The sequence below is a fragment of the Cucumis melo genome, chromosome 7, assembly GCF_025177605.1.
Source record: "Cucumis melo cultivar AY chromosome 7, USDA_Cmelo_AY_1.0, whole genome shotgun sequence".
NCBI lineage: Eukaryota > Viridiplantae > Streptophyta > Magnoliopsida > Cucurbitales > Cucurbitaceae > Cucumis > Cucumis melo.
The window spans coordinates 28,209,255-28,223,886 of NC_066863.1; the positions used below are offsets into that span (position 1 = coordinate 28,209,255).

Genomic DNA, 14,632 nt, shown 5'->3' on the forward strand with positions numbered 1-14,632 from the left:
TGCTTCGCAGAGCTATAAAGTTTGAGTGAGCTATGTCAAATGAAGAGGCAACGTTAAACTAGTGGATTTTTGCAAAGGAATTGTGGTAATTAGAGTAAATATATGGATGATTATTAAAGAAAATTCTAAATAAAGTGTCAAATTTTTTTATTTATGAAATTAAGAGATTTAAGTGTCAAAGTTTATAATTTGAGTTAATATAATCTTAAAGTCTAGAGATATAAATTGATATTTTTTCTAACATTTTAGAACTCAATAAATAACAAAGTAATTGGAATGTGTTTCCACAACTTGTGTGTTCCACTTTGCTGACCATTATTTTCACTAATGCTAAAAAGAATATCAAATATTTTTCATGGTCGAGGATCCAACCCTTTTCTTATTCTCACAATCTAAGGTGCACCAACACCTAAATACGAAAACCCAAAAACACAAAATATATAAACTAGGCAACTAAAAAACACAAATCTTAACACAAAATAATACTCCAAGATTAAGAAAAATGAATGAGAGAGAGTAATTGAAGTGAAAGAGAAAGATTGTGTAGATAAAAATAGGAAAAAAGTGATTTGGGTAAAAAGGTAGTAGCTGTAGGAATGACAACATCAAAGTATGTCCTGTGTTTTAAATGGCTTGAGAATAATGAGAAAAGGAAGATTTTTATATATGATTATTGAAAGTTTTTGGAGTTATATTGAGGTTGTTTTCGATCTATTAGATTTTTGTATCCATGACAATTATCAATAATGGTAGATCCATAAATTTTGTTGACAGAGACTTTATAATTCATTAAAAATAATTTGAAAAAAATGTAAGGAGTGAGACTTGAACTTGAATAAAAAGAAGGGGTTTGATAATGTTTTGTCATTTGATTAGATACTAATATCCACGGGTCTATACTAAATTCGCCAAAGATTACCAATATACTTTTGAATGAGTTTATGAGATGTAAATGATATGCATTATGTTCTATTACAAGTCCTACATACATGAATGAAAAATGATTAGTTTATTGTGTACATTCATATCACATTGCACCGATATGGTAGCTAGTCAGGATATTAGTTTGGCGATCATTTTCACATGTTTATGTTTTAGCTATCAAGCGTAACGTCTATGAATTGTTTGTTGTTTTAATAATATTGAATATGTTTAATTGACTTCAATTATAGTATCATATTGGATTTTGAAGTTTTATCTTGAAGACATGTTTTTTTTTAAACAAAATAATTTATTATGAATTCGAGAGTTCAATTTTTACCACTACCGTAAGTTTGAGGGTCTATTTTTAATATTTATACAAACTTAAAGGCGCATTTGTTATAACCAAAAGTTTGTTTGAGGGCATAATTGTGTTAGGGGTGTTTTTGCAATTTCCAAAATAAATGAAGAAAATAAACATAAATTGCACAAAATTCCAAAACATATATATTCCATAGCATAGCCATAGACGGTCACAACGGCCGGACCGGACCGGACCGGACTCGACTCATATTTCTAAACCAAGAACCTGCGATCTCTTCCCGACTTAAACCTCTAAAACCACAGTTTCTTTCTTCTTCGTCTCGAGGAGCTACAGCAATGGCAGTTCTCAAGCTCATCCTCACTCATGCTCGCCGCCATTCCTTTGCCAAACCTCCTTCTCTTTCAACTCCCCAGTTCCTTCACTTTCGTAGATCACTCTCTTCCTCTCAATCTGATTCAAACCCAGATCCCGAGTCTCCCCCTGATCAATCCTCTCCAAGAACCTCTCGTTCCGTTCCCATTCAGCCAGTTTCCTATGCCGTCAAGCCCAAGCAAGAAGCCGATGAGAACCAAGATTCCCCAGAACCGCTTCAATCTCCTCCGCCTCCACAGGGGCCGCCGCCGCCGCCACGCCCTGAAGGTCGGAGGACGTGGACTCGTGAGGATGTTCGGTATATGAAGGATAGTCCATCTATAACTCCTGTTTCTTATGCGGCGCGTGTTGCTCCGCTTCCGGAAGATACGGGTTCGGGTGGAGGAGAAGAGGGTGTGGTGAGTGGGCAAATGGAGGAGGAAAGGAAGAAAATTGAGGCGGCGAATCAATGGAGGAGGAGGGTTTTGAAGGTTGAGGAGGATAAAGTTACTGCTCCATTTCCAATGCTGATCAAAGTCGAGAAGAAGGAACAGAAGGTAGTTCTTGATTTGACGGACGCTATCCGGCAAGTGAAGGTCAGTGTATAAGATTGTGGTTTTAACTTTTCATGAGGAATTTCTCTAATTCCGGAGTTTTGGGAGAATTGAAAGCTGTAGATTGTAGAATATTTGTCTGCATGATCTCTGAAGTTGTAAAATGAACGTGCTTTAAAAATGGTTATTGACAATCCCATCCTTTAATCTTCGTTTTTTGTTCTTTTTTTTTAAATTCAAGTTCAGGCTGCTGCCAAGGGAAATTTTGATGAGACTGTTGAAGCACATGCAAGATTGGGGGTTGATGCTAGGAAAATGGTATTGCGTTTATTACTTTTGTACTCAGTGGATTACTCGCTCTCAGTAGGTATTAAGCTTGAATGATTCTGTTACTAGCCTAGATTGAAACTACGAAATAAATTTAGGAGAGAGAGGAAACCTGGGAATTTCCGTACTCGACTGGTTTATTGGAATGCGATACCCGTTAACGGTTCAGTTTAAGCTCACCTTAATAGAGTTCTCAAAGTAGGTTATCAGAGGGCATATATATGAATGATTTGTCTGATTCACTATTTAAATTTGTTAGAAAGTTTAAATGGTCTACTCTGACACTCATTTTATATAACTTCTGACAGTTATTCACATCCTTGATTTTTAATGAACATGACATAACAATGTCTCCGTCCTTTCCCCTGATGATTCTGTTCTTTGGTTCTTTAGTATTCTACTTACGTAGTTCTTACAATGTATTTATCTTATAAAATGTTGGTTGCATTCATGACTTTCTTCCTCTAAAATGCAGCAAGTTCTGGGTAACATGACTCTGCCCCATTCCATTGGGAAGGTAAGCATATGAATTCTGTTTGAATGAGCACGTCATATTGGAACTCAATATATAGTTAATTTGTTGAAAAAATATATATTACCTTTCAGACTGTCAAAGTGGCTTTCTTTGCTGAAGGGGCTGACGCTGAGGAAGCAAGGGCTGCTGGAGCTGATATTGTAGGTGGCGTTGAACTTATAGAGCAAATTGCAAGTAAGAACTGAACTGACCCTATGGATTTCCTTTTATTATTAGGGAAAAGTTTATATTATTCCTGTACTTAAAATTTCAAGAACTAAATTAAACCCTAATGTTGAATGAGAGGTGGAATTAGCCCTTTTAAGGTCTCTCTATACTGTCTAGGATTGTCATGAAAAAATAACAGCTTAAGAAGTTTTGTAGAAGTGCACCTAAGTATTGACTCTTCTTCTTGGGTAAAGCTTCTCATAATATAATGTAGTTCAAATGGGCCCAACAAACATGATCAAAAGCTTTGCAAAATCAAGTTGGTGGTGTTAGTTAGAGAACTTGAATTTCAAACTAATAATTGTTTGGGACTTCATTTCTCTAACTTTACGTATGCAGGCAGTCGGAAATTCAATGCTGACAAGTGTTTCTCTACCCCTGAAATGATGAGGCGCATCGGCAAGGTTTATGGAAATTAACTTTTTGTGTATTGTATTGTTCTAAGCTGATGGCTATGTATTCAAGAAGAATATTTTTATAGAACATTTACTCAACGTTTGATGTTATTGGTGTTTAGATTTCCAAGATTTTGAGACAGCGTGGATTGCTACCAGATCCTAAAGTGAGCACACAATCCTCTGTTTCTATGGTGTTTCATTGCTTATAGATTGAAATCAAATCAGATGTGCTGACATATTGTATAGCTAGGTACTGTGACCAGTGATATCAAAGGAGCCTTAAAGAAAGCAAGAGAAGGACACATGCATTTTAAAATGGATTCCACATCTATTGTGCATGTGGGGCTTGGGAAGGTAAAATAACTTTAGTTTGAAGCATATAGCTTAGTTTCATAAGGAATGCAGATGCTGAAACAGTTTCAGAATGTACCCATCTAATTAGCACAAACTGTTTCTTGCAGGTGAGTCATTCAGAAGAGTTCTTACGAGAAAATATTGGTGCATTTGTGAATGCTCTTTTGCTTGCAAAGCCTGCCGGCTTGAAAAAAGGCAAGTTGTACTCTTTTTCCCCCTCAATACAAGTTCATTCATCATTGAACTTAAGTCCTTATACTACTATTATGAAAAATGTTCCTATCAACGGAACGACTCTTCTGCCGATAGTCATAGCATTTTCTTTGGTTTCTCTGACTGAATTATATGCGTATTGCAGCCTCAAAATATGCTGGATATTTAAATTCCTTCCACATATGTAGCACGGTAATTCTTTCAACTATTGTTCTGGCCATGGCAACATCTGAATTTCTTATGAGCATAGTGATACATTGTTGAGTTCAACTAAAATTATTGTGTGAAAATCTCTCAGAGATCTACTGGGATCATGCAATAGTAATCATGCATGAGTTTCCAATTCTAAACTTGATGAACATGGATCATGGAGGTCCTAGGGACAAATATTGTGATTTCATAACGGGCTTTCTTTCACTGCATCTTTAAGATTTTATTTTGATGTTAAATTTAGATCTTTATTGCTATAGGCTGCAAGTTATCTGCCTCTTCCCTTTGTCGAATTCCTAAAACTGTTAAAAAAAAGTACGTGTCTGTGCTATTAGGATGAATCACACTCGATGTATGAACACTCGATGTCTTGGCATGAAACTAAGAAGTTCAACGGCTCCAAAAATTTTCATAGTACTATTTTGCTATCAAGGCTATTGAATAATTCATCTGTAGCATACATATTCAAAATAGTTCAAGGGAATATCGGCTGTTTTGACAAATGATAAAACTTGTAAAATGTCTGAAAGGTTAGTAAAGGATATGAGACATGAGACAGGTTATGTTCTAAATATTGACCATAAGATCCCATTCTCTATTTGTCCATCATTTATTTTTGTAGGTGATAGAATGCTAATGGATAGTATTCAGCATTGAAGGCATGTTAGTTATCAGCTAAGGAAGGGTCATGGCGATCATAAAATAGGGAGAAAATAGGAAAGTTTTTAATAGTCTAGGCTCTAGTAACATTCCACAAATTAAAAAAAGGAGGAGGTTTCAATTACCTTGAATACTTCGTAAACTTTTGTTGTAATTCTGATCCTTATATTTCACTACATTTGGAGTTCTATTGGTAGGCTGTTTATAAGTTGATGCATATCAGTTTTACTCTACGAATAATTTGTTTCAAGTACATGTTCATAAACCGAAATGATGGTTGCACACTTCGCTGATACATATCTCTTCTCTTTGGGATCTTACATCCTCTTAGTTGCAACTACTGAATGTCTACTAAATGGTGAAGTAATTCATTATTTTTGTAATGTGCAGATGGGTCCCGGATTCCCAATCACAATACAATCACTGTCCAAAGTTGCAGATCAATACAACAAAAAGTACTTAAGTGGCGTAGTTCGCTGAAATCTTTGATATAGGTTTTTTCGTAGCCATTTTTCATCTTTGATCTCCCTTTTCCCCAATTATAATTTAATTGTTACAAAGCAGGAAGTAGTCTAGATTGGATTGGATTATGTTCAACCATTTATTGAGGACATTCCATCTTTTTTGTGTACCAAAGTAGAAATTGTTAGCTTTTACTGAATAGCAGCAGAGTCATTTTGATTTTGGCTTTGCTCCGTTTGTTGTATTTACTTGATCGATCTTCTGGGCTCTTGCAGTTTGTTTATCACTAAACACCAGCTGTGATTTTTGTGGTCTTCAATACTCCTTGTGACTTGCGAGACTCGTAGCTGCTTGTGGAAAATAAAAGGCAAGCTTTCTTATAAAGATAAAGTGGGGATTTGAGAGAGAGTTCGGATATCTTCCATTTTTCTCTCTTTATTAATTAAATCCGTGATTAGTTGTCTTATCTGATCTTACAAATTGAGGTATGTATTCATTATTGGGAGAATTAATGGCAATTTAAAAAGTAGGCTGTTTGTGGTTTACTTGTCTTTTGTAATCGGTACGAAATATGGTTTACTAGAAGCTCCATAGTTAAATCGATAATCAACAAACACAATTTGATTACGATGGTTGAGGGTTTCTTTGTTAATTGTTAGTACGTTATTGATTAATCTTACACATTAATGGTAAAAAACAAATGAAAATTACATTTGCAGCATGCTTATGCAAACTTGATAAATGATAATCTTACCTTTGCAATTGAAATTTTTTATTATGATTATACTTGTGGACTAAAAAATGTGACCTAATTTAGGAAGATAACGGTGAGGATGGATCATTGAACTAATATGAATATATTTGAATGTCATAATTGTCAAGGAGATTCACTCTTTTTATTTAGACAACTTTAAAATAAGATAAGATGATCTCTTTTTATCTAATTCGATAATTTAAAATTAGATGATCTCTTTTTATCTAATTCCATAATTTTAAGTTAAGGTAGAGAAATCAAAACATTTTTTTCAGTTTTCAAATATCTAGTAAAACATTTTCTTGTAATTAATCATCTTTTCTATGCAAATTGTAGACATTATGTTTGGTCCAATTTGTTGTTGTTGCTATTATTTATGGTATTATGTTTTTTTTTAAGGTGACCCATTATATAGAGAGAATAGTAATTCAACTATGTAATTGGTTGACAGAACCCATTTGCGTTGGCAGGAACGTGAATATGCTTATGATATGGTTGTTGGATATGATTTGAACTTTCATTAGAAATAGATCCTATTCTACAACAATTAGTACTATGGTTATATTGGATACAAATAGTTTCCTTCATGCTAAGGTTGACGATTTCCTTTAAAATCGTGGCTGAGGTTGGTAGAGAGGATTGTGTGACCTAGCTCCCCTATCGATCGGGAGCGTTTTCAACTGTAGTGCTTCGGATTCGTTACGTCCTAGGAATCTGGCGGTGATTGGGGCTAACCTCCTTTCGTTTAGAGGTAATATTTTCAAACATGGTTTCATTGCTTGGGTGGTTGTTTGAAATCAATTATAGATGCATGACATCAATAGTTGGTGCTATGATAATCCTGGTTTATTAGTCGGGCTAAGACTAGGTACCATTTATTCTTTGGTTATCATTAAAGTTCAGGCTATCTAGGGGAATATGCTCCCTGAGCGTTGTACATTAAGACACATAGCTTATTTGGATTTGTTGCTCTAGTGCGAGTAATCGATTGAGGCATAAGGTATGGAGAGTTGTTTGATGTGTTATTATCTATCATATTTGGTATTTGTGAAATATTCGTATATATTAGTTATTGTGGGTTCTCCCCACGTGGTTAGTGATATTAATAACATGACTACAAAGTTTAGGATAATCTTTCTCTAAAATAAAATATAATTAAATGTGTATTTTTATTTTTTCACGTGCAATATTTAAGAATGCATTGATACATTCTTATATTTTGAAAGTATTTCATATTCTATATTTTTGAAACGTTTGGTGTATTATTCTTAAGGTTTGGTATACTTACGCTCTTTATTTACTTCGAGTACTAATAATTAAAGAGAATGAAAACTATCTCAAAGAAATTAAAGCCTCAAGCTTCAACTACAATATCATTCACATTTTTGGCATTATAAGTGCAAAAGTTGATTCAACTACAATCTAATAACTTAAGAAGATTGAAAGATGTAAAATTCTTTGTCACCAAAAGTGAGAGAAGTTTTCTAACACATAAATGAAAAGAGAGATTAGGACATTTGGGTCACAAGAAGGATCCAAAACTTCTATGCCACACCCTATTTATATTCTACTTTACTCCGACCTTTATAGGTTACTTTCCCCTCTATTTCATCAATCTTATCGTGAACCACATTATCTTTGTACTTTATCGACGAGTAAGTTCAATGATAATTTACATGATCTTTTTAGATGTGGAAAGTTTGATCCTTCATTTTTATAATTGTTGTACTAAACGAATATTAATTCTTGTATTTTTAGTTTCGAACGTGTTGATATTTTTTTTTGTATGAATCAGAGTGTATGAGATTTCTTTTGCTTTTAATGGAAGAACAAATTCAATTTCAATTGTAGCTCTAATTTTTTGATAACTACGATCAATGGAAAAGAATATTATTCACAAATTGATTAGAATAGCAAATTTTATGCCACCTAGTCATATTCTACCTAGTTTATCATTTTTAAGGGTTATTCCCTTGTCATCTTTCTTGATTGATTATGTAATGTGTTTGGTCGTTTTTCTTTCTTCTTGACGAAAGAATAAAGTAGAGATATATAACAAAGAATAGAAAACTTAGAATCGATAGTATTTCCAACTATTAAGACAATGAAATATCTCTGAAAGAAAAAAAAAAAAGACAACTCACTCAATTTCATTCTAATTTTAAGATACCCATACAATTAAATTTCAAAACTTAACGATTTTAAAAAATTTGAAACTCTAATAATTTATAGCATTGAATGCTTTTGTATTCGACACACTCATAAAGAATTAAGCATATATACTTTGAAACAAAAAGTGAACCAATTTAGCCATACATCAATATATATATATATATATATATATATATATTTCTCATAACGACTAAAGGCGAAAGAATAAATAGAAATGAGAAAGAATGGACCAAAACCAACCCACTTAATTAATTAAGCTTTAGTTAGAACAATACTATGAAAAACAAAAATGGAATAGTTACAAATAATTTATATGCCAAATTCAGAGATTCTCTCTTTGCATCTCATAATTTATGTTTAATGTTATAATACATTAAAAATAAATAGTGGATTAAAATACTAATTAGCTAAAGGCCTTCTGGGATACTTCCCCTAATCAATCATATTTCAACTCAAAATCATGTGTTGGAGACATTCTTTTAAGGCTTATAATTATTGTTTACATAATAATAATAGTAAAATGGTGGATATTGGTCCTAATTATAAAATTTTATAAGAAATTTGAGAGCCAAACTCATGTGCAATTTTGAGATGTGTGTCACAATCCCATATGCTTTGTTTGATACAAGATTAAAAATATGAAATGTATTGTTTCCACAAAAGACATCTTAAATAAAAACAATCATTAATAGTCGAAATAACAAAATTAAACCAATAAATATCATCATGGAATCACCAATATAATATCCAAAAAGATTTTGTTTAGAACCACGACATTTCCATTTCCATCGTATCATCATGTTGATTTAAAACGATCCGATCACAAAAACTAGTACATGTAAGTATGATCTGAAGAAGATGTATAATATTTGAATCTAATAATTCAAAAGTGACATCTTAGAGTCTAAGAGAAAAATAATCATCTTCGTGGGTTGAATCGTAAATTGTCAAATTAAACGTTAAAAAAAACTTTGATGGAAAAGAGTCCAAAATATTATTTACAACCACTAAATTTATGTTATTAATTTTCTGTTTTCTTACTTTTGGGATTCCCTTAAGTCAATCAAATTTCTGCTATAAATAAACAAACATTCTCAGCATACTTCACTCACCAACCACAAAAGTGACAAACCCCAAAGCCAAAAACAGAACAAACTTAATTAACCTTTTTAGAACTTTGGTGTTATGGATACAGAGGAAGCTCCATCGACACCGGTGACGCCGGGAACTCCGGGAGCTCCACTGTTTGGACGGGTGAAAGAAAATCAGCATGGAAGTGAGAATGGTAAAAGATCTCTTCTCAAAAGTTGGATCTGTTTCAATGTTGATGATAGTTGGGGGAGTGAAGAAGGAGGCTTATCTAAAATAGTCTCTTCTTGTTCATTGCCATACCCTCCTGTTTCACTTGCAAGAAAGGTAACCCTTAAATAGAAAGAGATCAGCCTTTTAGTTTCTAAAGTTCTAAGCTTTACACTAACCCCACGTCTCAGAAGAAATATTTTTGTGCATTCATATCCGCCAAGCTCATACTCAATTTGTCCGACCACGATTTATCGTCATGCACTTGACAATACTCTTCTTTAATTACTTTTTTTTAGACTACACAACGATGAGTGTAGCTCAAGATGCACTCCAACTCCTAAATTATGGTTGGAACAAAGAGAAGGAAGAAGAGAGCAATTCTCTCTAAGTTTTTTTTTTTTTTGGAATTTAAAGATTATATACATAAAAGTTGTCTCTCCTTCCCTACTAATAGGTGGGAGCAGAGTTTATAGGCACTTTGATTCTCATATTTGCCGGAACTGCCACCGCCATAGTGAACCAAAAGACGGAAGGAACCGAAACGTTGATCGGCCTGGCGGCTTCCACCGGCCTTGCAGTGATGATCGTGATCTTGTCAACGGGTCACATCTCCGGAGCCCATCTGAATCCAGCCGTCACCATTGCTTTTGCTGCATTGAAGCAGTTTCCTTGGAAGCATGTATGTAACCATTATGCTTAAGTTTTTCGGTTACTTTGTGATTTAAGAATTTGATCCATATATACCATACGATCTTTTCTAAGTTCATATTTTAAGACTTGTTTGAATTCTCTTTCAGGTGCCATTGTATATTGGAGCTCAAATGGTGGCTTCTTTGTGTTCTTCGTTTGCATTGAAATGGATCTTTGATCCAATAATGGGAGGAGGAGCCACTGTTCCTTCATGTGGATATGCCCAAGCTTTTGCTCTCGAGTTTATTATTAGCTTCAACCTCATGTTTGTCCTCACCGCCGTTGCTACCGACACTCGAGCTGTGAGTTCCTCTTTTTTGTTCGTCTATAAACAAAAAGAAAACTCAATACAATTTAGATCATATATATATACATATTATTTTTAAATGTATCAATTAAACCCTTATCTAGATTTTGTATGGCAATGTTATGTTATACGATTTGAGTTACTTCTAAGTTTGTTTAAGTCAATTTATATATTTTATTACAATTATCTTTAAAAATTTATTTTTAATTTTTTCAAACATACTAATATAAACTAAAATATTACTAAATATAACAAAATATTTACGACGAACTACTACCGATCAAGATGAACTACCATTTGTATCTATCTCTATTGATATTTTGAGATCTAAATATTTTTAGAAGTTTTCGTAATTTAAATTTTACTAAATGGACAATTGTCAAATTTGTATAAGTTTTATAACAAATAAATAAATGAAAATGGCAGGTGGGAGAGTTGGCGGGAATCGCCGTAGGAGCAACGGTTATGCTCAATATACTCATTGCCGGGTATGTCCAAAACCAAAACTATATCTCCGGTCATTTCAAAACTTTACATTTTTTTTAATTAAGTAGAATTGATTCTAAAATTTCGCTATAATTGTAAATATTTTCTAACACATTTTTCCTTTGAAATAATTTTTCTAAAATTTATTAACTGCTTTTTGTTTGTTCAAATTTGTTCTCATATGTTAGCATAATATAGTTTGAGTAAATTGAAATGTATTTTAACTAGTAGTTTTAAAATTTTATAGAAAAATAGCCGCAATGAAGATACGATTTTAATCTTTATTATAAAATGTTAGATCCATAGGAAACTCAACGGATTTATAAGCTACAAAGTTTAAATCATTAAATAATAAAAGTTGACATCAAATTTTGATAGATTTCTAAGATTTAAAAGTACGGAGATTAAATTATTACACAAAATTGAAAGTATAGAGACTTAATTATCGATAATGATCCATCCAATTATTAATAATCGATTCCTCTTAAAAATGTAGATATTTCCTGTATATAATGGAGTAAGAACTTGAGTTAAACAGATGCGAACTAAGTGGCTATTGTTTCAAAATTTAGAGCCTTATCTTATGAACAAACATTACCTCCATTAAACAACAAACAAACTAAAAAAGCTTTTCGTTTTAATTATGTAACAGACAAACAACTGGAGCTTCAATGAATCCAGTAAGAACACTGGGGCCAGCCATTGCAGCAAACAATTTCAAAGCCATATGGATTTACCTCACAGCTCCCATATTAGGGACATTGTGTGGAGCTGGAATCTACACTGCAGTTAAGTTGCCTGACAAAGATGGTGATTCTCGCTTGCCTTCTACTGCAGCAAGCTTTCGACGATGACAACAGATCGATTGCCCGACCTACCTAAATAACCCAGAGAACACTTTGAACCTAAATCAGAAAGATCGATAAGATGGAAAAATGAAACCAAATGTATGTTCGGTATCAGTAGTAAATACGCAACAGAACAATGTCTATGGACAGGCTGCAAGTATTGGTCATTGTGTATGATAGTTAACCAAAGGATTTCCAGTTCTTAACCAAAAGGAAAAGAAACTCCCTAATAATTGTTTTTGTAATCTGGAAATGAAACTATAGCACTTGAATTGTAAACTCAATTCGGGTAGTATCTAGAAAACTATGGCCCGTCTCCATAACCATTTGATTTCTAGTTTTTGTAAATCCTTTTTATGAACGTTTCCAAGCACAACCCAAAGTTTAGAACTACAAACAACAGTGTTTTAAAATTGTTTTAGAAATTGGAATTTGGTTATGACAATATATATTTTTCTTTATTTATAGAAACATTGAATGAGAAACATAAAACTCTAGAGACAAGATAACCAACTATGTTCAACGTCGCCTATAAATAATTAGTCTTTGAAATCGAAAATTAATGAGAAACGTAAAATGTCACCAGGGATCAAACACACTAGAGTCCCTATCAACTCCTCTAAAAACTCTATTATTCTTTCCCTAGAGATCCCACAATAAAGTTAACATGCCATAGCTAACTAAGAAGAGACACTTCTCCCTCAAAGGCGGTTGAAGAGGCTATGAATATAAATGTTTCCTCAAGAAAACCGTTAAGAAGAGAAAATTGTGAGGAAACCAGCACGATCTTAAAAAATCAACAAAAAGATTATCTAGCGAGATTATAGCGTTTTCTCTATACAATGAGCTCTTGGGGAACGTAGGTCATTTGACACAGCAAAGCTGGTGCAAGCAGGTACGTCAACATGACTAAAGCAAGCACATCAACATGCAGTAGAGGAAGGACGACAACACACAAGCAAGCATGTTAACACAGATAAGCAAGTGCGTCGACACTGGTCGAAGGAAGGACGACAACACACAAGCAAGGATGTTAATAAAGAGCCTGGGGATATCATTATTACTCAAAATTGGAAGGAAAGATTAGCTAAACCTTGAAGATCCTTTGATGCTATATTGCAATCGCCTAACAAAATCTAATAAACGCATCGCTAACTCAGCAGTTAAATCAGCATAAAGCAAGAATGTAATACAATAAGAAGTAATCTACTCCTCCTTTCTTAATTTACACTCTTAACTAAAAATATTCATGACAACGTAATGAAATTGAAAATCTCTTCAACAATCTAATGACAACAAGCAAGCTAAAACCAATCCAATGAACCCAAATATAAAACATTCTCATCGGAATAAAGAAAACGAAACCACGTTAAATTCACCTCAAACGAATCCCTCTGTTCATCGCATCGATGATCAAGAACACGAGAAACGTCGACTCACTTCCCTCCATCAGCAAGTAGAAAAGAAAAACCTCTCATATCATTTCAGACCATTAAAATGTCCCGATTAGGGCAAGCTTCTTTATCGCCGCCGCTGCTGCGGATCGAGAATCTGAGAGCGTGAAGAAGGAAAGAAGCGAGCAAGACGCCGATTAAATCGGCAACAGCGTCCCTGGTGGAGGCTCCGGCGGACTTGAAGAAGCCGAGTTCGTCGGCGACCTCTTTGGCGGCTCCGGCGCAAAGAGAAAGGACGGATCCGATGAGAATGGAGTGGCGACGGATGAATGGATAACGCGTGTGAAGGGCGAATGAAGCGAAGAGGATTGTGAGAGAGAAACAGAGAAGGAAATGGTAGAGCTTGTCGGGAGCTAACCATGGATCATCGTCTTCCTCCATTCCCGCTCCGATTTTTTTGGTCCAACGGTATGCTGTTTCGTTCTTTCTCTTTTCACAAATTACAAACACCCAATTTTTCATAAATTCACCAAAGAAAATTTCAAATATTACAAAATCAGACTCATATTTCATATTTCAAATTGTTATTGATTTACTCGCAAAGTTTATCCATTACCTTGTCAGTTTAGAACATATTTGCCTTAAGCAGCGTAATTAATCAAGGTATCGATATAATAAACGATCAAATATAACAAAATGATATCATAAACGATCAAATATAACAAAATGATATCATAAACGATCAAATATAACAAAATGAACCAAACTATTTTGTTGATAAACACCAATAAATGTTTATTACCGATAGAACTTAAATTTTATTATATTTTAAAATTATTTTCAATAACTTTGCTATTTACCAAAATTCCACTCATATAAACCAAAATTCTTTGACACCGGAGATATGTCTTTAATTTCAGTTTTAGTATTAAATTTTATGCACTCTTCTTTGGTTGACAATAATTATTTGATCCACAAAGCTAAACACTAAGCAAATGCTTAAAAAAGTGCTTCCAATTAGTAATAATAACTATTATAATTTTTATAAAAAAAAAAATACCCTCACCAACAAAGTTCCGATAACAAGGCGTAGAAAGTCGATACAAACCATCCCTGTCTAATTCACAATGCACACAATTAAATATTCCTACACTATCATCCC

General features: G+C 33.7%; 3 protein-coding genes across 5 annotated transcripts; 2 read left to right on the forward strand and 1 right to left on the reverse strand.

The window, feature by feature from the left end:
• Positions 1–1,540: 1,540 nt before the first annotated feature.
• Positions 1,541–6,062, forward strand: LOC103494649 (uncharacterized). Of its 2 annotated transcripts, none has more exons than XM_008455942.3 (11): positions 1,541–2,193; positions 2,398–2,469; positions 2,954–2,995; positions 3,085–3,187; positions 3,560–3,624; positions 3,738–3,782; positions 3,865–3,972; positions 4,080–4,167; positions 4,331–4,377; positions 5,446–5,549; positions 5,793–6,062. In XM_008455942.3, exons 1-10 carry the CDS (start codon positions 1,582–1,584, stop codon positions 5,533–5,535), a joined length of 1,272 nt encoding a protein of 423 aa, XP_008454164.2. In that variant the 5' UTR covers positions 1,541–1,581; the 3' UTR covers positions 5,536–5,549; positions 5,793–6,062. The 2 variants fall into 2 exon arrangements, with proteins under 2 accessions (XP_008454164.2, XP_016901449.2); XM_017045960.2 differs by having other exon boundaries at positions 5,446–5,510.
• Positions 6,063–9,549: 3,487 nt separating this feature from the next.
• LOC103494651 (aquaporin NIP6-1) lies at positions 9,550–12,399 on the forward strand. The gene is made up of 5 exons (XM_008455944.3): positions 9,550–9,859; positions 10,200–10,424; positions 10,543–10,737; positions 11,169–11,230; positions 11,881–12,399. Exons 1-5 carry the CDS (start codon positions 9,629–9,631, stop codon positions 12,080–12,082), a joined length of 915 nt encoding a protein of 304 aa, XP_008454166.2. The 5' UTR covers positions 9,550–9,628; the 3' UTR covers positions 12,083–12,399.
• LOC103494650 (uncharacterized) lies at positions 11,754–14,015 on the reverse strand. 2 transcript variants are annotated; one of them, XM_051087389.1, is made up of 2 exons: positions 13,456–14,015; positions 11,754–12,133 (listed from the first exon to the last, which is right to left on the reverse strand). In XM_051087389.1, exon 1 carries the CDS (start codon positions 13,990–13,992, stop codon positions 13,561–13,563), a length of 432 nt encoding a protein of 143 aa, XP_050943346.1. In that variant the 5' UTR covers positions 13,993–14,015; the 3' UTR covers positions 11,754–12,133; positions 13,456–13,560. The 2 variants fall into 2 exon arrangements, with proteins under 2 accessions (XP_050943346.1, XP_008454165.2); XM_008455943.2 differs by having other exon boundaries at positions 11,754–12,106; positions 13,456–14,014.
• Between the last annotated feature and the right edge of the window lie 617 nt (positions 14,016–14,632).

Coding starts and splice junctions, on each gene's coding strand:
- LOC103494649 (XM_017045960.2), top strand. CDS start 1,582: ATGGCAGTTCTCAAGCTCATCCTCACTCATGCTCGCCGCCATTCCTTT. Junction 3,188..3,559: donor ACTTATAGAGCAAATTGCAA/GTAAGAACTGAA, acceptor TTACGTATGCAG/GCAGTCGGAAATTCAATGCT. Junction 4,378..5,445: donor CCTTCCACATATGTAGCACG/GTAATTCTTTCA, acceptor TGTAATGTGCAG/ATGGGTCCCGGATTCCCAAT.
- LOC103494651 (XM_008455944.3), top strand. CDS start 9,629: ATGGATACAGAGGAAGCTCCATCGACACCGGTGACGCCGGGAACTCCG. Junction 9,860..10,199: donor CTGTTTCACTTGCAAGAAAG/GTAACCCTTAAA, acceptor CCCTACTAATAG/GTGGGAGCAGAGTTTATAGG. Junction 10,425..10,542: donor AGCAGTTTCCTTGGAAGCAT/GTATGTAACCAT, acceptor ATTCTCTTTCAG/GTGCCATTGTATATTGGAGC.
- LOC103494650 (XM_051087389.1), bottom strand. CDS start 13,992: ATGAAAAATTGGGTGTTTGTAATTTGTGAAAAGAGAAAGAACGAAACA.